The 24,429-nt window shown below is 39.1% G+C and overlaps 1 protein-coding gene across 8 annotated transcripts in view; it reads right to left on the bottom strand.

Moving 5' to 3' along the window:
• Positions 1–2,313: 2,313 nt before the first annotated feature.
• The window catches only part of NR2C2 (nuclear receptor subfamily 2 group C member 2), a 39,831-nt gene continuing 17,715 nt past the window's right edge, over positions 2,314–24,429 (bottom strand). For 4 of the 8 annotated variants that reach the window (XM_028719267.2, XM_028719270.2, XM_028719268.2 and 1 more), the window contains 11 exons: positions 22,921–23,023; positions 20,829–21,008; positions 19,636–19,783; positions 18,553–18,646; positions 18,074–18,207; positions 16,016–16,193; positions 15,094–15,215; positions 13,157–13,296; positions 10,388–10,642; positions 8,876–8,981; positions 2,314–7,879 (listed from right to left, as the gene is read on the bottom strand). In XM_028719267.2, the coding sequence (XP_028575100.2) occupies positions 7,705–7,879; positions 8,876–8,981; positions 10,388–10,642; positions 13,157–13,296; positions 15,094–15,215; positions 16,016–16,193; positions 18,074–18,207; positions 18,553–18,646; positions 19,636–19,783; positions 20,829–21,008; positions 22,921–23,023 (1,635 nt within the window). In that variant the 3' untranslated portion in view covers positions 2,314–7,704. Of the gene's footprint in view, positions 7,880–8,875; positions 8,982–10,387; positions 10,643–12,019; positions 12,117–13,156; positions 13,297–15,093; positions 15,216–16,015; positions 16,194–18,073; positions 18,208–18,552; positions 18,647–19,635; positions 19,784–20,828; positions 21,009–22,920; positions 23,024–24,429 lie in introns of those variants that run through there. The other 4 variants (XM_077924989.1, XM_028719271.2, XM_028719272.2 and 1 more) reach the window with 4 other exon arrangements.

The raw sequence follows: 24,429 nt of genomic DNA, 5'->3' as shown, positions 1-24,429 counted from the left end.
ACAATTCTTTGGATCCTAACATTACTCTCAAGGCATTCTCAAAGAATATTGTGAACCCATTCAACAATTTTTATAGTTATGCCATAATTACCTGCTCTGAAAAAAGAACTCAGAGGCCATAAAAGGGTCTTTATTTATTTTAATAGTATAAACCTTCTGTAGGCAGAAATATTAAGCCACAACAATATAATGCCACATTTAGACAGCATTTAATAAAATGCATAAGCATGCACTGCAATACTCTATATACACACACAACAATGCAAATTTCTCTTCATGACTGAAGACATTGATTAGATATAAAAATTCAGATAAAAAAGAACATGCTATTTTAAATGCTATCACATTTACAAAGCTGATTTCACAAAATAAACTGTGAGGAAGCAACAGCTTTTGTCAGGTTTTAAACCTTGTATTTAAAAAAGAAGATACAGAGACAATAGACAATGAAAAGCACAGGGTTACAAAAGGTACCCCAGGGAATTGTCACCTATCTTGTGGCAAATAGGTTAGCTTTAGTAAGAGCTTAGCGCTTGAAGGGTTTTCCAAATACATACAACAATTATATAATGGATAAATATGAGCAGTTGTTTTGTTACAAAACTATTGGGAACAATGGTGTTATTTAGAATTAGTGGTTAGTCACAGAAGTCTTTTCGGCATATGAGTTCCATAGATACTGCAAGTAAATATACTGTATTTTGGTCAATAGACTACTCAAAACTCCTCCAGCCTTATGGTAAGATTTCTATTTTTCCACACCCCTGCCCCTCCAAATGTGGTACAGAAAGCAAAAGTAACATAATTGTTTCCAGAAACAGCTTAAATCATCCATTGGCCAGAATCAGAAATCAGGTTAGTACCTCTATTACAGGGGATTGTACCTTTTAAGGAACAATAAAAAATGGGGAAATCATTTTATGATAGAAGTCTTCTATTCAATGTTAACTTTAATTAAAGCAAACAGAGTACCGATTGTCATAACACTAAATCAATGGAGCTTCCTGCCAAAAATGTTTCAAAAACATCCACAGCTGGAATATTTCTTTTTAAAAAAACAACAACAAAAAACCCCCACTATGTACATTTATTAAGCAGCAGGTCAGGAAATGGAAGCTGGGCAGAAATGCTTCTCCAAGGATTGCACGCCCAACATAAAGGAGCATTTAAATCCTGCAAGTGCAAGACTATGCAGGTGCTAGATTTTATACTACTAGGAGCACTCCTTAGTTCACCAAAACTTTTAAAAGATCAGACCTAGAGCACTGACCAGTAGGAAAATGTATGGAGATCAGGTCTTAGACTGTATAGGCATCAGGAGGATTGTTAAGGTGGTGAAGAGAACAGCAAGCTTCATTTTCCAAGAATTAACTTTGGGCACAGTTCTTCCTAATGCTAGTACAATACAGTCGTACCTTGGAAGCTGAATGCCTTGGCTCCCAAACAAATCGGCTCCTGAACAATCAAAACGTGAGTGTTCCGGTTTTCGGAAGCCAAATGTCCAGTGTGGCTTCCGATTGGCTGCAGGACGCTCCTGCAGCCAATTGGAAGCTGCACTTTGGTTTTCGAATGGTTCTGGGAGTCGAATGAACTCCCGGAATGCATTCTGTTCAAAAACCAAGGTACCTGTATGTGCAGTGATCCTCACAAGAGACCAATTTCTCTCCTTTCCTCTCTGGATGTGGAAGGATGTGGATATGGTGCCAAGGCATTGTGGAAAAAGCAAAGTGTGTGTACCTCCCAAGTCCTCCATCAAGCTCCTGCCGCCCTCCATGCTATGCATGTTACTTCAATTCTAAAGAAAGCAAAGATTGGATGATGACATGGGAGGCACACACAGACCTGCCATAGCCTATAATATCTTGGCTTCCCGCTTGGGTGCATGGCTCTCATCCACACATGCCAAAAGAGGAAGGGGAGAAATGTGTCTTTCTTGGAATGTCGACAGAGATCTTTCAATGTACCAGGAAGCATCTTGTCCTTTGTTTACTTCTTTCATTAAAAGGAAACGTCTCCCTTAAAATATAGTTCATAATTATCTCGGACCACATTCTATACGACTCGTGCATGCTCAGCTAGCTGTCATTCTTGACCAATTGTTGCCGTCTGAAACCAAAGTTTCTTCCATGGGAAAAGAAGGAAAGAATGCCTAAGCAAGCCAGAGTAACTATATAAACAGGTTTTAGGGAAGGCAGGACAGTAAGAAATATTGTCTGTAACACACAAACTACTTTCCTGTACAGGTTATCTGGAAACCTTCAATAGACTTTCACTAGTAGCAGAAGACAATTCCTAAAAGCTTGTTGTTGTTGTTTTTTTTTTTTTTAAAATCCTTTTATTGGCCTGTCTCTAAAAAGAAATGCATTATATTTGCCAGGAAAGATATGGTGCCATGTATTACGTAGCTAGCAGATAGTGACATTTATGACGCTACTCCTGCAGTTTGCCTTATGCTCAGTTACACAAGATGGTTGTCAATACAAAACTACACACATCTGTTGTGCAGCAACCTTGTTCCTTCTCATTAGCAACTTCAAGGGACATACAGACATTATAAACACAGTGATGAAGCTTTACATGCTTTAGAAAAGAAGACTGTATGTATATATATATATATATATTTTAAAAAAGCAAAACCTTTCAGAAGAGTTTTAAAAGCCCCCTTTGCATGTTGTCAATAACATAAGAAATGTTTATGGTCCACAGATGCAATTCACCAAACACTATCACTGCACAACCTCATTTCATTTCAACAGGGCTTGTGTGTATTTAGAAATAAGATGTGGAACTATTAAATAGTTTCAGTATTTAAGAAAAAGTGCAAATACATCCTGGGTTTAGAAACAGGTACCTACTCTACCAAGGAACGTGAGATGCAAATGATCATACCAGGACTGAGCTTTGAGCAAGAAATAAAATTTAGGAAGCTCAATCTTTGCAATGCATTTATAAATCTTTTTTTTGTTAACATATAGAAATCTGATATATATGATTACATGACTGTACATAGTTCTATATACATACATACACACTTTATATTACACTGTACATAATATACCAGACTAAGTTAGATACAAGCACATAAAACATCATACACACAAATAAATATGGCCGGGATCCAAAGCACTTCTTTAGGGGAGCTCAAGAGCTTGGGTAGACCTTATTTGACTCCTCCCCCATCAAAGGCATATTATTCCTCCCTCCAATGTTACATCACAAGTTGGTTTTGAAGAAATAGGAACACCTACAGACACATACTTTTTAAATTATGACTCTCCTTTCACAGAAACTATTTGCAGAACTCAGAACCCCTGTAACTCATGGCAAGCGAATCTCTGGGGGAGAACATGATGTTAGTTAGCTTGCCACATAGGCTCTCCCATAATCCACTGAGGCTGCAGACTAATAGACATGCATGTCTAAGCCCATCTGAAATCAATTAAACTCAAGATTGCCATCTTATTTAACAATTGGCAGGGCACACAGTAAATTTGTTTTAAATGCTAATGTTTCCAATCTTGTAGATAGATAAATACATGTATCTTACTGATCTCAAAAGGAACTTGCTTCCAAGGATGCTTACTAAGTAACCCTAGACAATCTGAACTATAATCAACAATGAGCAATTACATACACTTTTTTTTCTTAAGAATATGGAAGCTGGGCTAGATGGGAAACAGTGAATGACGAAACAGGTGCCTTTTCACAAAAAAATAAATATTGAAATATTTCATAGCAGTCATTAAATGACACTATTTAAAAACAGTACTTCAGCTGGATCCAAAATAAAGCAGAACTAAATTAATTTAAGGTTTGTGGATCAAGCTGTGCAAACCTGCAACACGCAGATTTCAGTGTAGCAGACATCACCTTAAAAGTATATGCTCCTCTGAGTTTTATAAGGAATCATTTTTGGTCTCAAAATTATACTAAAATTATTTTTAGGATATTTTATCATGTAAATTACAAATTTCTTCATTAAAAGTGCACACTCAAGTCTTGACACTATACATACTATAAAATATATGATTATATCTTAATTTGTTTATACCACAATAGTTTAATAGGTTCATCGTGTTGGGTTGATTAATTTTAATCATGATTTTGACATTGTATTTTCTTTACTGAAAGACGTTCAGTGCTCACAGTACTATTGACTGCAAGTGCATAAATTATTTTAGGAATAAAGTCAGAGCTAAACAGTAAGTCAAGGAAACACAACACTGTTTCACTTCCTCTGAAGCAGTTCTTGTGTGAATTAAAGGAAGTGACACCCAATGTTGTCCGTCCACTTACGCAATAGAAATCTGCTTGCACAAGGGTGCTTCTGGAGTCTCTTCTCTACCCTCCAGCCCCCTGTGCCCCCATAAAAACTGCTCCAGAGGGCCTCCCAATTCTCAAAAACAAGTTTTGGAGGTTCGGAATGGGGGAAAGGAAGAAACAGCCCACTGTGAAGGCCACTTGCATTACATTGTATCGCACCCTGATTTTTAAACATTTTTAAAAGTAGGAAGTGTAATTGATTTGGATACACCCAGGAGCTTACTAAGTGAATCATCATTTTTAATGATCTCCGGGGCTATGCCAGCTTAAGTAATCACTGAATTCCTTCCTGAAATGTAGGTTATAAATGAAGATTCTTATGAATGGGGGTAAATAGGTGACTGAACTGTGACTGGTCCTGTAAGACAATCCCTCCAACATTCTATCCGAGAGCTTAACTAGAAAGACAAAAAACAACCTTGTTGGAATATGATCTCAACTGAAGAGCAATCTGAGAAGTTGTTTTTGTGTGATTAACAACACATTATCTTAAAAATAAAGCAACACAGATCAAACAGAAAATGGCCAGCCCTTGGAAGCATTTTGACAGGTTTTGACACAATACATATTTCTTAGTACTCCAGACTTTAAAAAGAATCCACAAAGTTATGTTATGGGAGCAGGGAGTCCCTTCATGCATGATACTTTTCCTATATAGAGGTAAGATCTCTGTAGAAATATATTTCCATGAGCCCTGCAAAGTGGGGAAATCATTGAAATGAACAGATGCAAGCATGTGGAAATGGGCAGCTGTATGATATGCATGCAGCTGACTGCACACTTTTCCCTACAGAATTATGCCCAGGTAGATCAAATGCCATGCGCAAAATTGCTCAGAATATGACATGCTGTATTGCAAGTGGAGGTTGGAAAATGGCAAGCAGTGGAATTCAAACCAAAGATTCTCCAGGATGAGAGAGTTGGCTTTCCTGGCTGAGTGGCTAAACCAGCATAAGTCCCCCACTCTGGCTCAGCCGGGGCTCAACTATCATAAGTCCCCCCAAAGGGACACGACAGAGCAAGGGGAGACCTATTCTAACCCCCTTTCAACTGGGTCATGTGACCTAGCAACCTGGCATAATGTGACAAGTGAAAAAGGCGGTGTCAGTCGAATTCCTCCTGAAAGGAGTTTGGGATGGGGAAACTCAAGCTGTTTTAAGTTACACTGACTTACCATAGCTAGGGATTGCTCAGAGCAGCTATAATCCTGGGAGTAAGTTTCACTGAACCCAGTGGAACTTTCTCCTGAGTAGACACATATAGGATTTGGACCGTAAAACAGAGTTTCTAACCTTTAAGAAAAAGACTAAGCCTCAAATTCTGAAGTAACCACAGTACTGGACAATGTGATATGCCAAAATAGTATTCTCAAGTGTCAGACAGAATGAATGAGTTTGAAATTATAATGTACTAAAGAACACATTTGCTGTTTTTGAAACTGATAGCATCCTCATCACTTAGCGACTGATGCAGCACAATAAAAAGGCATCTTATGCTACAGCATTTATAAGTAAACAGCACCAGGCTCGAAAATCTCAATGGTTACCCTTTACAAAGCCAAGAAGTTAGAATGCTCTTTTCTAGTGTGAATAACTTCTATGGCATCTTACTCAGCTGACAGCAAAGCCATAAATCTTGTGTCACTTATGCTGTAAACATTTAGTAAAGTTTAACTTCAAATAGTATAGAAATCTCATGGAAAGGATCACATTATTAATAAACACATACAATTGGAATTTTGTAGCTTAAATGATTGTCTCCCACAGCTCTTCCATGTTTTCACAGAAATCACTAGCATATGACTGCATTTAAAACACAATTATTCATTTACCCTGAATGCTATTAATCACTTACCTTGCTCATACAAGCAAGAGGATGACAAAATCATAGCTTTAACAAGAAGTGCTTTGAAAGTGCTGATAATGACTACATCCTGGTAATTTTAAAATATAAATTAAAATATATAAAATATGGGCTTGGATACAAAGAACCCTTAATCAAGTGGAAAGCACTCCTGCTTGCTCAAGGGTGAGTGTGTTGACAATTTTCTCTGCCAGCTGCAACTTTCCATGTGGCACTCTGGAGCGTGACCTGACCCTTGGGCAGTAGCAGCCCATGTGGTGGCATAGATAAGGACACTACTGCTCTCCTGGCTTCTGAACACAGTGCATCACTGACGACTACCTGGGGGTTAATTTATTTATATTATTAAATCTATATACAACCCTTCATCTGAAGATCTCAGGGCTGTTCACAAGATAAAAATGCAGGATAAAAACACAAAATAAATAGTTGAGAAGAAAACAATAACCCCATCTCCCACAAATACATTTAAAAGGCCATAGAATATTGATTAGCTAGAGGCCTGATTGAAGAGGAACACTTTCGCCTGGTGCCTAAAAATGTATAATGAAGGCGCCAGATGGATCTCCCTGGGGAGAGCAGTCCACAAATGGGAAGCCAGTGCAGAAAAGGCCCGTTCTTGGGTTGCCACCCTCTGCAACACTCATGAAGAAGGCACATGAAGAAGGGCCTGAGATGAGGAGTGAGGAGTCCAGGTTGGTTTATAAGGGGAGAGGCAGTCCTTGAAGTATTGAAATCCTGAGCCGTTTAAGGCTTTATAGATCAAAACCAGCACTTTAATTGGGCCTGGAAACTAATTGGCAGCCAGTGCAATTGGCAGCCAGGATGCAGTTGGGCTCAAACAGTCTTGCTCCAGTGAGCAACTTGGGGCTGGGTGGCAAGAACCAATCAGACTTGCCAATCAGATTTGTGTGGTATGACAGAGCCAAACACATGCCCTCATGTGCCTACACAGCCCTGAGCTCCTCACCCCTCTCCATCCTGTGGAGAATAGAGAGTGTGCCAGTGGCATACTGTGTCTGAAAATCAAGAGCAGTGGTGCCCCACCTGCACTGCTGCATGGGTTGTTACTGCTTAGGAGTGACTTGGCGTGGCTGCATGAAGGAAGAGGGATTAGGAGAGAGACTCATTTAATGAGCAGAACTCCACCTGCAGTTCTTTGGATCCAAGCCAGCATTCTTACTTAAGTACTTTTTAATAAGTATTCTGATATTATAGAACCTTTTTTTGCTCACAGATAATTTCCAAATAAAAATCTTGCTCAGCAATTCCCTGTAACCCTTTCATCAAAAGGCATTAAAGTATTTCTTCTGGCAGAAGTGAATCCTAGAAAAAGCGTTTTTTGCAGGTTTTAAAATCTTGTTTTTCAATGTTGATAGGAATAAGTTGTTCTTTCAATGTGGAAAAGAATAAATTTAACAAGAAAAGGGAACATGATCAAAATATTTATACACAATGCCAAGGTTAATCAGTGACTTATGATTACTTGGTTGATCTGTGAAGACGCACTGATTTCTTCTAGGAAGATGAGCCTGTTATTTGGCCATTATATTCTGCTGTCTCCATTTTCAATATGTAAGGGATGATACTGTCTATTGGAACATTTCCAATGAGCCCAGTAAAAAAGAGTTCTTCAGTAATGCTAGAGCTCATCAGTCTAAGTGCTGGCAGGCGAACTAGAATCCGGGCTAGTCTGAAATAAGAAGACAGTAGAATATGAAAAGGTATACATCAGGTTACCAGTTTGGCATCCACTTATAGCAACTTGATTAGGTGAAAAAAGAACAGAAGAAGAGCTTGCTGAGTCAGGCCAATGGAACATCTAGTCCAGCATCCTAGAACCCTGTGCTTTGTAGCAGGGTTTTTTCCCCAGGAGATGGGACACAGACACACACACACACACACACACACACACACACACACACACAGGAATGTACAGATATATTTATTTACAACCCCCCAAAATAGAGTTTATGATACAGGCAAAATGCTGTTTCCCTATCCTATCTTGAGAAGTTGCTTGAAACAGAATTAGCATAGACAGTTAGTAGTTTCACTGTTCCATTCATTTCTGTAGAGATAAATAGGAGCCCTGGTAGCTTAGTAAATTAAATGCAATTTTTAAAAACACTGAAAAGGGAGATATGTAGATGAAGCACCATGGGGCAACTGATCCCATAACTATCGAAGAGCAGATGGATTATGAAATGATTCAAGTTTGCCAACATGTTTTACAAATATTTTTAAACAGCTCACAGCAACCCCACTGGCTTGGGAGAGTTCAAATAATTTTTAATCCAATTTTGTGTTTTCATACCTATCTGACTGTTTTGTTTTGTTTGTTTTTTACAAATAGAGAATAACCTCATAAATGTATGAGGTTCTAAATGTAACTATTTACAAGAGCTTAAAACCATATTCTGCTTTTATATATGTAGCAATAAGACCATTATTTTTAATCTAAGTTTTCAGAGTTTTAACAGCTTGTATATATTATTATTACTCACAAATCCTCTAGCTAACAACACTAAATGTTGTTACACTTTACTTGTGGATTTTATCACCACTGGACACCTAAGCCAATTCAGGTCCCAATGGGTAACAGAGGGGGAAAAGAATACAACTCAGCACACATCTACTTGGAAACAAGAGGAATTACTTCCAGGTAAGTGCGAGAGAGAAAAAATACCTGTAAGTATCTTCTGGATACGTTTTTTGAACATAGTCTTGTAACTCCATCTGAGCTTTCTCCTGGAATTTTTCTATTTGGCTGGAGCTTGTGAGACCAGGGTGATCTAAAGAAAACACAAACACGTCATTGTGCATTTACTTGACATTTATTTTTAGAAAGAATCTTCTGTTGAAATACTTCCAGAGGCAATATATGCTATCGCATGACTTTCTGCTTTCCACAGAAAATAAGGTTGGCCTCTACACAAAATAAATGGATACAAATCTGACATTAGAAATAGTAATATTTCAGTCTCTTGTGACACTCAAATGTTTGTGTGCCATTTATACATTCTTTTAAAGTTATTTCAAAATATTTATATACTGCCTGTCATATAAACATTATCAGGTAATGTACAAAAGTAAAAACAATGAAAATATAAAAAGGTAAAGGGACCCCTGACCATTAGGTCCAGTCGTGACCGACTCTAGGGTTGCGGCGCTCATCTCGCTTTATTGGCCGAGGGAACCGGCGTACATGTGGCCAGCATGACTAAGCCGCTTCTGGCGAACCAGAGCAGTGCAAGGAAACACCGTTTACCTTCCCACCAGAGCGGTACCTATTTATCTACTTGCACTTTGACGTGCTTTCGAACTGCTAGGTTGGCAGGAGCAGGGATCAAGCAACCGGAGCGCACCCTGTCGCGGGGATTCAAACCGCCAACCTTCTGATTGGCAAGTCCTAGGTTCTGTGGTTTAACCCACAGTGCCACCCGCGTCCCGAATGAAAATATACAGTAGACTAAAAACACAAAAATATTTAATATTATTCACACTAAAGTCTCTTCAAGATAAGAAATGATTACTGTACATGAAACTGGGAGACAAATTACAGAGTTAAATATTAGGAGATGACTGCACTGTTAATTTGCTTCTTAAGCAGTACAACTTACTGTAAGTTGGGTGTAATAGGTAATAGCATTTTCCTTTATAATTTTTAAAATTAAAAGATACCAGACATATTTCTGTTAATATTCCACATCCAATACAAAACATTGTCAGCTTTGCAAACAAAGCCTTCTCCCAAACTTTAGATGTCCTGCACAATTCAGCTCTTTACTCAAAATCAACAGCGGAGGGCCAGTTTTGTCATCAAGTATTTCTTCTGACACAAGGACAGGTAATGTCTCTGCAGACTGCATCCCACGCTATTAATGTTTCCTCCTGGAAAGCCTAAGTTAGCACAAGTGGTGTGCAGGCTGTAGAAAAACTGTAGCAGACTGGTTGCAATCCACCAGCCTTACACTGTCTGCTTTAGGGTTATCCTCAAGTGTATTACTGAGTATTTCATGCTGCTGGGGTTATTCCAGATATGGACAGATGAAATAGCAGCAAAAGGGTGGATTGATGATATAGCTTTTAAGAAAGTGTCTGGCTAATACTTTGATATTAAACATAAGTAAATTCCAATAAAAACAAAAGGAAAAATAAACAAAAATATGTCAGTTAATTGAACTATATTATGAAGTACCTTCATTCGTAGCATTTTCTTCAGCATTGGATTTAACTGGTGTCAGAGTATTACCCTCTTGTAAATTGAGCACCAAAACAGAATTTAAGAGAAGGGAATAATTACCAAATGCCTTACCAGGACTAAAGAGGACTATAGCTTTAAGGTAAGCATATTCATATCCATCAATATCAAGCTTAGCCATGCTATTACAGAACTCCTGGAGCTTCCAGATGTGTTCCATCACTTGTTTTATTCGGTCTCCGGAAAGTTTATCTACAAGTAGACATTACACATTCTCTTAACAGAGAGCAAAACTGTAAGTCAACCAACTATCTAGACTTTTTCAGATGACAACCAGTTTTAAACTGTTCAAACGTATGCAGTCTTTCATGGAAAAATGTATCAAACTGCTAAATTTCATTCTTTTTTCCACATGTCTGTTTACTCAGTGAGTTTTAATTTGTAAACCAGAAGCTTCCATATGTAGTGAATTACAGAGGCTTTGGAATACGACCAAATGTTCACTGGAGACCTAAGTGACTAGTTATTTGAAAGACAAAGCTTAATGTAATAATGACTGACAGTTTCCCTCTATAAATGCTTATTTAGAAATATATGCTTTATCTAGCAGACTGGAATCAGCAGCTTACCCTCATCTTTTGAATGCTTCATAGATTTAACTGAATGTTTCTATAACTCTCCTCCATATGCCAGAAACTTACCCCTTGCTATTTTGTTAACAGTGTAGACAATCTGAAAATTAATGAAGCAGTGTATGAGGTAAGGAGGTGGTTCTAGTTGGGAAACTATAGAATTGGTGCCAGGCTGAAGCGTGTAAGGGGGAAAGATGGAATGGGTGTGATAACATTTCAAGACTGTTGACTCCTTCATGCTATTTTCAATTTTTTCTTAAAATGATTGAGGAAAATCCAATCTTTGTTGTAATTTATCAGAATTTAAGAGCACTTGACATTTTTCTTTAGATGATAGGTATAATGTTGGGGACTTTAAATTGTAAAGGTTTGTGGAATGATTCCTTCTCAGTATGAGGCATTTTTTTGGTCTTTATATCGCAACATTTGCATTTATGCAAGTCAATGCAAAACAGCAGTTGCCATTTGTAGAAAAAGATTCTGAACAGAAAGTTGCCTTTCAAGAACTAGTTCCCCATTTTCCTCTGTTAAGAACTGCATGCTGCATGACCTATATATAAAATAAGCAAAGTTCACTATTACCTAAATATTTTCCTTGGCCTATGTTGGTAATAACTGTAGATATTTATGACTCTTCTGCCACCATATTGAAAACCTTTAATCTACATTTGTTAAACATTGCACAAATAGCAGGCTGCAAGTTGTCCTTTTCTCTTGATCAAAGAATAGCAATGATCTTGCTGTTTAATCTAACCTACACCCCAAATCTTGGGGCAAGAAACATTGCTTTAATTACTCTATCTATCCATGGCCTTCAAAAATTGGTTTAACTCAAAAGGCAGTGCACTACAACCATACAGTTGCAGCAAGCTCTCTTATCTACTGTGATCCTTTGCTTTCCACGAGGCCAGTAATTTCACTGTGCCTGTTCTTTCCACAAATCTGGGATGCTGGAAAATCTTACAGCCCTACACTTAATCAAACGTAGGGCACCTACCTCTCCATGGCCTCTGAATATCCTGCCTCTTTCCTTGCCCAGAGGAACTACATCAGTTCTGTTGTTTTTGAGGGCTTTGCTTGGGGGCGGAACCTGCCTATTATAATTAAGTTTGAAAGGATTTAACAAATTAAATCAGTAAATGCTGGTAACTGCTAACTTTATTTTTCTAGACCCATAACAAGCACAACAAGACAGCCAAAACCAAACCCATCATACTAAAAAGTTCTCCTGTAGATACATGATCCTGCAACTTAGTAATATAGTATTACGGTTCTAGCAGATGGCTTTTGTACAACAACTGATATTTCTGTTATCTGCTGGGCAAAGGCAGCACTCTTGGGACAGACTCTGCTATATCCAGAAATGAAAGTAGGCAAGAACAGAAAGGTATGGAATTCCAGATGTACATTTTACTCATGTTTATTACTAAACATTGACCTTTTTTTTTGCAAACCATGTAAGGTATTCCACAGTTCAGAATCTCTACATCCAGTAGGTACTCTCCAACTGGTACCTATTCTCTTTGGAAAGAATTAAGCCAAAATTCATGCATGACACTTGTTTCTCAGATAGTTTTTCTAGTGCAGTTAAGTGGCTATTCATTGGCTTTCATACAGTAATTGTTACTGTCAAGTGCCTATTAAATAGGCTACAATCATTGTTCCACATTTAGAGCTCCATTTAAAACTTCTGCCTATAATTTTAAAAATAAACACCAAAAAGCCAAAGGACTCTTGTGTTTTTCTGAAGAACTATTTGATTTGGTTTCATAAATCTACTATGAAAATCAGTAAATTCTTCAAGGAAACCTTTATGACAGAAAACAAATATGTGCACAAGAGAATAAATATTACAGTGGTTGGTGTATTCCCCTCTGCCTTGCTGAGTGCGCAAGGTTTCCTCATCAACCACTATGTAGCAGCTGAATGTATGACCCAACATGTGTGATCCATGCCTTGTTGTTGGTGAAACATTTTTTCTAGAAACAACTTAGTAAAAGTTTTATTCCCACCCAACAGATGCTTTTAGCCCCTAGATTCTATACACATATACTTGGAAGGCAAGTCCCAATGACATGATTACAACTTGTTAACTGTGCTTAGAATCACAGCTTTAAAAAATAGCCACACATACCTTCCTGTATGCTGTTCTGTAGATGGTTGACAATGGCTGCCAGAATAGTTGACAAGCTCATCACCTGTGCACATTGTGCAAGGCCTAAAGTAAACAGTTCATTCCAGCATGCACGCACGAGGCTTGTATTACAGTCCTGCCTAAAGGTGCAAAGGCAAATAAATATAGTAAGATTTATCAGTATCATTTTTCTGCATAGATTATAATTATTTTTTGTAACTACTGAACATTAGAAGAAGAAGAGTTTGGATTTGATATCCCGCTTTATCACTACCCGAAGGAGTCTCAAAGCAGCTAACATTCTCCTTTCCCTTCCTCCCCCACAACAAACACTCTGTGAGGTGAGTGGGGCTGAGAGACTTCAGAGAAGTGTGACTGGCCCAAGGTCACCTGGCAGCTGCATGTGGAGGAGCGGAGACGCGAACCCGGTTCCCCAGATTACGGGTCTATCACTCTTAACCACTACACCACACTGGCTCTCACACTGGCTCCATTAGGATTTTATTGTAGGTAAGTTTATTTTATGCAACAGTATTACATGCAATGTTTGACTGGCTCGTGTTGCTATGCCGAAAAGAATGGTGCGATTTGTGTTAGCTTGTAGGAGGGCAAATGTTCCCATTCAAAAAACAGTTACAGCTGGAAGAAAAATTGTCCTGAAAAATGGACAATATGGCCGCTGCTTACAAAGTCCCTTGCTTGCTCCCCTCATTCCAAACATTTTTTGAGATCCTACCCCCATCTTGGTAGTCTCCATGCTGAATAGCAACACAGAAAATGTAATGTTACATACGAACTTACAGTTAAGAAAAAAACCACAGAATCAAGAGAGGGAGAAAAGAAGTCACAGGCAAAATATCTGACAAACAGAATATCAGCAGTTATGCAATACACTACTTCATAGCCTGTGCCAAAATGTTCCCAAGTTCTACAGAAATCTTCAAAACACGATAAAAAGTCAGTAGAATCTTGATTACAGAAAGAAAACTGTAGAACCCTTATTTAAAGATAATGTGCTGGTTACTCTGAACTGCTTAAGCTCCCTCCCACAATAGACATAAAATAGTCTAGCAAAATACACAATAGGATCTGTGTAAGATTTTCTGATGGTTTAACTGAAATTGATAGCCGCATTAGGATTTCACACTAAACCATGGTTTACACAAGAGGCCGCTAATGTGGTGCCCAGGAGGTCTTCCTTGGTGCCCGAGAAGCTTCTGAGCTCCCACCTCCCATTCACTGTCCCCTTGGTCATGAGATGGTGAGGGTTGTTACCTCTTCTTCCTTGAAGAGGGCTGAATGAGGAACTTGCATATTTCCACTTCCTCTTTCATCTCTATGAGCTTTCCAAGGTTCAGGTCAATTCTAAAGTGTGCATGTAGGTACTTTCTTTCTCATCTGTGTGTGATTAGGAGGGGTGGCACCCCTAGAACTTGCTCAGAAATGTACCCATGGGTATAAAAATATTGGCAACCTTGGATTAGCACAGTGTTCATGAACCTAGCCTCATAGGGATTGCACTTTCCCCTCCTCTCTTTTTTCCAGGAGGACACTGGAAACCTTTATTTAGCTTTTCCTTCAGCTCTGTATATTGTTACATCTGAATTTGGGGTTGTAGTTTAACAAATAATTAGTTTCAGCAAGCCAGCTTCATAACCCAGAAGCACGTGCACCAATAACAAAATAAGGGTGAAAGGAATATGGGATGTTGGAAAGGGTATGAAGGGGAAATAGAGACTGGGATATATAAGGAGATGGAAAAGATTGAGTTGAGTCTAGTGAGAACTAAGTGGGGACATGGAAGAGTCAGGAGTCTGACAGGTGGAAGAGTGAGGTGTCATTTGATGTGTGATAATTTCATTCTTCACAGCTAGTTTAGATTGAGAAGATCCCTCCAATTCCTTATGTAAAAAATTAAAAAGAAATCATCTGCTCACCCTAGTGCTTGAAAAGCAGGAATGGATCTAGCCCAGTGCATGGAAAGAAAAAGTAAGCGGGATGCTGACTCACAAATGTAATGCACATTCAGATACTCTGGCATTGGGCTTGGCATGGTTAACTGTAAGAGAACAGAAATGTACATGTATAAAAGCCCATTTTCATCAATTCTTTTAAAAATCATTAATAGATGCGTTTTGGATACAGAACATGCTCAGAGCCTTTCATTATGGAACCATAAATATACCATATGCCTTTATACTTTATAGTGTTAATTTTTTAAACGTTCAAACTCTGTAACAGTTTAATCCAGCTTTCTTAATATAAAGTCTGCCCCATTAAAATGACAGCTCAAATGAAGCCACACTTTCTATTCAGAAAGAATTGGTTTGAATTTAAATTAGGGTCTGCAATACAGTTAGGGATAACACTTCAAGACTGTGAACATAGAGTAACTCAGGTACAATGCATAAAACTATTAGCAATTTGAAAGGTCTGAAATTTACACATATACGGTGAATTCATTTTTGTACTTTACAGATGTCTGGCATTTGGTACATAGTCATAAAACTCTTCCATTTTATAGTCAAGTAATGTGTCCTGCTCTCAAATTTTATGAAGCTGGAGAACTTTTTCAGTCAAAAGACTTCAGTAGCTGCCAGAAAGCATGTGTGGTCACATGTATTTAATTTACCATTGGGGTTTAAGGGGTAACCCATTGCTCCCTCCTTTATAAATTGTAATATGGGCATCAGCTGAAGAGATTCCAATGAAATAGTTAACTCTCAAGGAAAACAGACAGCATGGGAAGTGAAGATGATGTTCACTGACTTATTTTTGCTTGTTAAAAGTTGTTGTGGTTTTTTTTTTTAGAGCTTCTTGGCATATTTGCCCAAATAAATTAAGGGAACACACACACACCTTAAATGTCACATGAGTATCTGTAAGGAGGGGTCCTTCAACTTCAATGATTGGCGTAGACTGATCCCTACTGATTACATGAATGTTCCCACCACCTGTGGGATCCATCCCATCTGCCAGATTCTGAGCCGTTGATCCATCTGTGGTGTTAAGTGCTTTAGCCAAAGTATCAAATGCACTGCAAATAAGAGTAAGTCTATTAAAACATAATGTCACTTATACTTCTGTAAACAGATACATATCATATGTATCAATAGTGAATTAATTATCTGGCCTGCTTAACATGTCATGCATGGAGAGCCAAACTATAGTTACCAGGGCTGTGCAAATGTGTGGGTTCCCAAAGAGAAACTTGCAGCTGCATTCCTCCTTCCTGGTCTTTTTTTTACTCTTTTGCGGTGCTGAGCTGAACCAAAGGTTGGCTTAGTGTGTTGTCTGAATGTACGCTCATGGTCAAGCTGTTTCTTCACTACTGAAGAACTATAAAGGTAAAAGTAAAGGTACCCCTGCCCGTACGGGCCAGTCGTGTCTGACTCTAGGGTTGCGTGCTCATCTCGCTCTAGAGGCAGTGAGCCGGCGCCGTCTGAAGACACTTCCGGGTCACATGGCCAGCGTGACGAAGCTGCAGCTGGCAAGCCAGCACCAGCGCGGCACATGGAAACGCCGTTTACCTTCCCGATATAAAGCGGTACCTATTTATCTACTTGCACTTAAGAGTGCTTTCAAACTGCTAGGTGGGCAGGAGCTGGGACCGAACGACGGGAGCTCACCCTGCCGCGGGGATTCGAACCGCCAACCATACAATCGGCAAGTCCTAGGCACTGAGGTTTTACCCACAGCGCCACCCGCGTCTTGACTATAGTCAAGATTTATTCAGGCAACACAGCAAGCCACAGGTTGGCTTAGCTCAGTGAAGCAGTAAAAAAGTCCAGGAAGGAGTAAAGCAGCTGCAAGTTCCTCTTCAGGAGCCCACGTAAGAATATAAGAAGAGCCGGCTGGATCAAGCCAACGACCCATCTAGTGGGCAAATGCCTGTGGGAAAGAAGGATTCAAGCACAAGAGCATTATCTCTTCCTGTTGCTTCCAGCATCCGGTTTTCAGAAGCACTACTGCCTCCAATTGTGGAGGCCAAATATAGCCATCATGGATAGTGGCCATTGCTAATTCCTCTCCTCCTCTGTCTAATTCGTTTTTACAGCCACATAGGTTGGTGGTCATCACCGCCTCCTGGGGAGCAAGTTCCAGAGTTGAACTATGTGCTGCGCGAAGAAGTACTTCTTTTAACTGTTTTGAATCTTCCAATGTTCAACTTCATAGGATCCCCACAAGGTTCAAGTGTGCCCTTTTCTGAACCTTTTCCAATTTCACAATACCTTTTTGAGGTGAGTCAACTAGAACAGTACACAGTATTCCACGTGAGGTAACACCACAGATTTGTATAATGGCTTTATGATGTCAGTTTTATTTTTGGTGTGGTCCTGGTAACCCATAGTTCGGCTTACTATGACATGCGAACCAGGCCACTGAGTACTTATCCTTTCGTTACCAAAATGGCAACTTCTACACACAAAAGGGAGGTATAAGAACTCCAAGGGCTGAATTCCCCACCCCCTCTTTCAAAGGCTGAACATTGTCAGTGAATGAAATGAAACAAAATGGCTGGAACTCTGAATAGAAGCATTCCACACTGAAAGTTTTTGTTCTAGGTCACACTTGTATCCATTACAAACTTAAAGAAAGTCTCTGTAGTAGAATCCCATCACTAGAAAACATCAAATTAGAAATAGTTTAATAGAAAATCCCTTCACTGTCATAGTATCTTCACAGCAGCATTCTGTTATCTTGCTATTTATAACCCATTCCCTGAAATGCTAAACAGAGTAATTAAAGTTATGCAGGTTGAAGACAGAATCTAAATATAGAACTTGACAGTGATGCTTTAATATAAGGCATTGCCTATTATTCATAGCCTGGCATGCTGCTGCTCTAGTTTATTCAGTTAACTAACTACATATAATGGACTGGGAGATAAGTAAGTTTTTAATATGAAGTACCTACCGAGTGATCTCACTTGCAGATTGGTCTTCTTGTGGAATTTCAGAAGTGTCTCCATTATTAAGCGACTCGTTGAGACTGGCAAGTGAAGTTACAACATTTGCTAGTGTCCCCAAGGCACCTTGGCTTGTCTCAGCCTACAAAAGAAATATATATATATATGTAAAGAATACGTGTTAAGTAAACTTATTTATTAAAACCAATATGCCACTTTCCCAACATGGCAATGGAGAGAAAATCAATTTAAAACTACATTGAAAAAGAAAAAAGAAAAAAATAAACAAAATATATATTGTCCAGTTGATTGAGCCAAGTCTTTTTTCTTCATTGCTGGGATATGCTCTACTTCACACACTCATCCTTCAATAGTTTTACTGAGCTGTGCTCCTTGTGAGGAATGATGTATTCATATATATCTGCACAGAAAGCACCTTATTGAAGCAACAAAATATGGACTGTACAGTGAAAGCTATGGAAGATACCTTGGAATCTGTAGCCAGGAGAACTGTACCATCTTCTCTTATTAGCGGCTGCTGAATATTCACAAGCATCCCTGAATCAAGAAGGCCAGCTGATCTGTTCAAAAAAGGGGAGCATGAGTAATAATCTATTATTAAAGAACCACACCATTTCCCTTTCAGATAATCCAAAGTAGTGCCATGCCTTTCAGTTTTGATAGATTTCTCTATCAAAGTATCTTCAAGTTTAAAAGCAGGATAGTTAATCCATGGCACTCCAGATATTGTTAGAAGCCAATTCCTGTCAGCCCCAGCCAGGGATGACTGGAGTTGCCATACAACAACATCTTGAGGACCACAGGTTAGTCACCTCTGATTTAAAATGTGAATATTGGCTAATCTCCTAGAGACAGGTAAACACTTTAGGACTTGGACCCAGATATCCTGTAAGCAGAACTCCACTCATGCAATGGCCACATTGCTAGGAAGGAGTAGAATGATTTTTAGCAATTTATCCTCTACCTTGTATGCCGCCCCCCCCCCCCCCCCGAATGTGGACTAGAAGTTTAGGGGATCTTTCTGGAACAGGGTGAGTGGCTACTTGGGAGGGAGACTGCAGAAGGAAGAGGAAATTCAGTAAAAATCACTTCCCCACTTGCTCCAGCAAGAGCCTTTGCTGGATCACAACGCCTTCTGTGAAAGAAAGAGGCCCTTTCATTTTGCATGATACAACAGAGATGAGCACATGACAAGTCTTTGTCTCAGGGAGTTTACAATATCAGAGCCTCATTTCAGCCTGAACAGTACAAATCCTGTGAGGCAAGGTTCTGTCATACATTAAGCTGTATTGTGTCCTTTATAAGAATAAGAAGCTATATTTTCTTATTAACACCATGACTTAAGACAGGTAGCATCCAAGTAAGTACGTATGGGAAGTTCCATACTGATACATTATAATAGCATTTGAACTCACAAGAAAGAACCATCTCAAAACTAGGGACTAATTAGAAACCAATTGAGTCACATTTTAAATGCTATCTTCTATTTCTGTGACTTTGAAAGAGCTCAGAATTACATACACCTCAGTAAGATTCATTTGTCACATACCTAGCCCCATCTTTATCTGCTACAAAAGTTGGGGTTGCTATTAGAGGACTTCTCAAGTCCTTTCTGATATAGATTTTTTCTGTTGAAGCAGCACAGTTCGTTGGCTTCTCACGTTGCACATCAAATGGCTTCCTTTCGCTCTGTACAGCTAAATCACATAAAGATACAGAGCTTTAAAAGTAAATCATTCATTCAAAGACTTGTAAAACATGTAAATTCTTAAAGCAAGACTTTAGCTTGTGTAGTCTTAGCTCAATTTGGTTCAGTGAAAGTGAATGCTTTGCACCAGTTCCAGTTCTACCCAATAGTTCTATCCAATAGTTCAATCTCAGAAATGTGGAGATGGCTGATTACTGGTGGCACTGTGGTCTAAACCACTGAGCCTCTTGAGCTTGCTGATTGGTAGGTTGGCGGTTCAAATCTGTGCAACGGGGTGTACTCCCGTTGTTCTGCCCCAGCTAGCAGTTCTGCCAACCTAGCAGTTCGAAAGCACGCCAGTGCAAGCAGATAAATAGGTACCACTGTGGTGGGAAGGTAAACGGTGTTTCCGTGCACTCTGGCACTATGAATCATACCTAAACCAGGACTGGATACCTGCAGACATGGCAGCATTATTAAGCATAATAGATACCTACAAAGCAGCTTCTATTCAGTAAAGAGTGACCTCATTGCTTCTACCATCGTATAACTTTCATGTCCATCCTAGACATTACTCATCACTGTCAAGCCATGCCATCTTACATAGTAGTGTTCCAATGTTCTGCCTAGTTGTACTGTCAGGCTACTGGATCTCATGCCCTGTGTTTTCTTATTTCTTATCATACTGCAATTTTTCAAGGTATCTGACCTTTAGATACACCTTTCACTATGAATAGCATCTTAGCTATTTTTGTAATGTGATTGGAATTTTATCAAACCTCAACCACTGCTGCTACATGGTTGAAGTAACAAAAAACATTTTAAGTCATTTAATGCTTATTTCTAACATTCACAATGCAAATGATCCAAAAACTATGGCTTAGAATATAAAACATTAAATAAATTTTGATTTTGGATAATAAAATTTAAAAAAAGAACAATAGAAATTGATTTTACCCACAAGCCTCTAAACTATACTTGACAGAACAGGCTGTTTGTCTATGCATATCTATCACTTGATAGACAAAGAACCACTCTGTGTATTTTAGACTCACATTCCATTTTCATTCCCATCTCAAGGCATTTTTTTAGCCGACAAAACTGGCAGCGATTCCGATGGTGTTTATTGATGATACAGTCCTGGTTGCTACGGCAACTATAGGTCAGATTTTTCCTCACACTCCTTTTAAAGAAGCCTTTGCATCCTTCACAACTGATAGCACCATAGTGACGACCTAAAAAAAGCCAGAAATTAAGAATATACAACTAATGTGACAGGAAGATGGATTTTAGAACTATTTTTATAATATGCAGGATACTTTGTTCAGATGTTGCTGTGGTTTGCTTTTCAGTTTTTTCACATTTTTAATATGCATTGTATTCCAATCAGAAGAAAATCCTCAAGTATTTGCATGCATTTTCAGGTTTCACACATAGACACACAAGTCTCATGCTATTCTGTTAGTTAGACTGGGCTGTATTTTGTGCTTAAACCCATCAGTGATGTACTAGTATGGTTCTAAAATGGTTACTCATAACATTTATTTTATTTAGAATATTTCTTATCCAGCTTTTCAGCCTGAAGGCAGACCAACTAACAGCATTCAAAACACAATAAAACAAGGTTTAAAAGTAGAAAACACAGAACAGTTAAATATATGCCAGTGTAGGGCCAGCTTAACTCATAATCTAAGTCATGGGCAAATGAAACACATCAGACTCAGTACCAAGTGGATCAGAGCACCACAGCTATAAGCCCAATCTCCTTGCCAGGGTGGAAGACTTGAAAAGGGGCCTCTGAGGATGAGCGTAACATTGAGGCAGATTCATGTGGGAGAAACAGGTCCTTAAAGTACCCTGGTCCCACATTTGAGGCATTTATAGTTAATAAGCTGTGGGTTTCTTGTAAGCAAAAAGTCTTCACCATATAACCTTAAAGGTTACATCAATATTTTCAACTGTGACCAGAAACAGATCAGGGCTTTAAGATTGGCATGATGTATGCTGCATTTGTCTGGCTCCCAGTCAGCAATTTAGCCACTGAATTTTGTGCAGGAGTGGCTGACATGGCAGGAAGGGGTCACAGCGCCCCTTGATGGCAGCAACCCTAAAGGGTGGGGCAGAGTGGTGGTCAGGTTGGGGCTGCACAGGTGCACTGATACATCCAAGAAGTCTTGACCTTGCCAGTGACCTTTCACGCCTGTCTAGGTAAAGAGCAGTGATGCTGCTGCTGGCTGAGTGCCTGCACCATGTTGGCCACTCCTGATTTTGTGTCAGCATTAGGAGTCCTCATGTTGCATGGCACAAATTAACCATTAATAAGAGAAAACCTCTCTTAGGGGGGTAATGTTGTTTGGCATGAGTTTTTGGTGCTGTTTCTTCAAACAATGTCCCTCCTATGATTGTTAGGCAGCAATGAGTTGACTAAAACAAGGTGGACAGCTGAAGTGGCATTAATGCTGAATTCTGCATTAAAAAAATGAAAACTTAGCCCTATGCCAGATTTTGAATTTATGTATCTACCCACAGATATTCAGAAAGCAGAAAATGCTATCTATGCTTTCATTCAGCTCAGGAAACAAGAATGGCCTTGTTATTGTGTTTCTGTTGCTAACTGGTGTGATGTACGTAGGAGCGTCAAAATATTAGAATTTGAAGTTAAAGTAGTAGAGGAGACTATATTTGGAATAATCCCCAGGCTTACCCTGATGGTGATAAATACTGTATTTTCTGAGGGTTGTATATTTGGATTGTAAGCTTGAGTTGTGCTTGCATAAGGATCAAGATGTATAACAGCTCTTAGGGGTTGATGTTAAACTTCCATCTGTTGTGAAGTTGCTATGCCAGGCACACCCAAATGTGGCCAGGCAATTCATGTCATCAATCAGAAGCTTCCTCAACACCACCTATGACATGTAGCAGCTTATTCTTCTCCAGGCCCTCAGAATATTGCTACTTACCGTACTCTCAGGAGAAAGTGGAATAGAACTATACTCTGCTGGGCAATATCTAGCTTGAGCTGTTTTGCCAGAAAAATGTTCTAGAATCAAATTCATCTGTTTAACAATCCACAAGTGCCATTTTTTGACATCAGTGAGCACAGTCAATTTCTTGCACCACATCTAATAATTCTCCTACAGAACATACCTGATGCCTTGTCTCCACAGACAACACAATATTCTACTACTTGGGGTCGCTGGACATCAGTTTTAGCCAACAAACGTTCCACAGAGGCAGAGTCAGTCACAATCTAAAATGAAATATTTAGAAGGCTTACAGTGCCACTCTCCATCTCAAATTAAACAATTAAATGAAAAAGGAGCTGCCTAAATATTTTAAACATAGTTGTATCAGAAGAAGTCCCATTCAAGTTAACATAGAAGAAAAGTGAAAGTAATGACACGATTTTAGGTACTTTGCAAAGAAAGAAAGGGGGGAAGTATGGAGACTCTGGAAAGGGAGATGTTCCATGCAGAAGTAGCAGCAGTGAGTAAGTAACAAAAATGCAGAAAAAATGAGATTTGAAAAATAATGAAATGGATAAATATGAATACAGTGAGAAAAAAAGGGGGGAAAGATACAGAGGTTCAGGCGTGGTTTGAAGACAATGTGATAAACCTTATATTGGATTAACAACAGGCCAATGGAAAGAGAAAAATCACATTAGTGGCAGCTCCACAACTAAATGTTTTCTGGCTAGCATCATATGGCAGGCTTGCTCCATACATTCCTAATCAAGCCAAAGGTCTTGCAGACTAGCATGCCCTTAAGGCAATCTTCTGGAGGCAATTTTTATAACTCCGTTCTATATCTTATTGCCATCTCCTTCTGGAGAGCTGTTGAATTGGTGTTTGGAGTGACTAGCCTGAAATTAAACCTGGACAAGGCAGAGGTACTATCAGCCAGTAGGCCTACTAGAATAGGGATAAAATATCAGTCTATTATGGACAGGATGCACTCCTCTTAAGATCAGGCCTAGGAGTACTTCTGGATCTGGTCTTGTTACAATATGTTCAAGTGGCCTGCAGTACTTTTGTGTGCAGCTTCAGCTGGTGTGCCAGCTCTGCCCATTACTGGTGCAGTCAGACCTACCATTGGTCCAACATGCATTAGTCGCATATTGACTAGACTACTGTAACATGCTCTATGTGGAGCTACCCTTGAAAAATTCCATTCAATTCAATTGGTGCTGAATGCTGCCAATAAAAAATTCATGGGGCAAACTGGTGTCTTACTGTATCAGCTGCCCCGGCTGCCCCTTCAGTTCTGAGTGCAATTCAAGGTGCCAGTTATTCTTAAAGCTCTAAACAGTTTAGAATCAAACTACCCACTCTTCCCATGTGAATTACCCTATCCTTTAAGACCAGCTGTTCTGTGACAATGTACAAGAGTTTTCTCTGTGGCAGCACCTGAAACTCCCTGCCCCAAAATAACATCCTATTTGCATTCTGCCAGTATTTTGAAGATGTCTTTTCAAACCTTTGACTTGCTTGTTACTTAATTTAATTTATTTATTGTTCTGGCTCTCATTGCTCTTGCTCTCTCAAGCTGCTTTTTGTCTTAGTTTTTTGGTAACCTATTTTAATTATGGTTTGTTTTATTATTGTGTTTGTTTTTATATTTTGTTAGCCACTTTGAGTGAAGAAGCAGGATATA

This window comes from Podarcis muralis, chromosome 2 (assembly GCF_964188315.1).
Source record: "Podarcis muralis chromosome 2, rPodMur119.hap1.1, whole genome shotgun sequence".
NCBI lineage: Eukaryota > Metazoa > Chordata > Lepidosauria > Squamata > Lacertidae > Podarcis > Podarcis muralis.
Note: the sequence above shows the minus strand (reverse complement) of the source record. Positions and strands in the feature narration are given on the sequence as shown.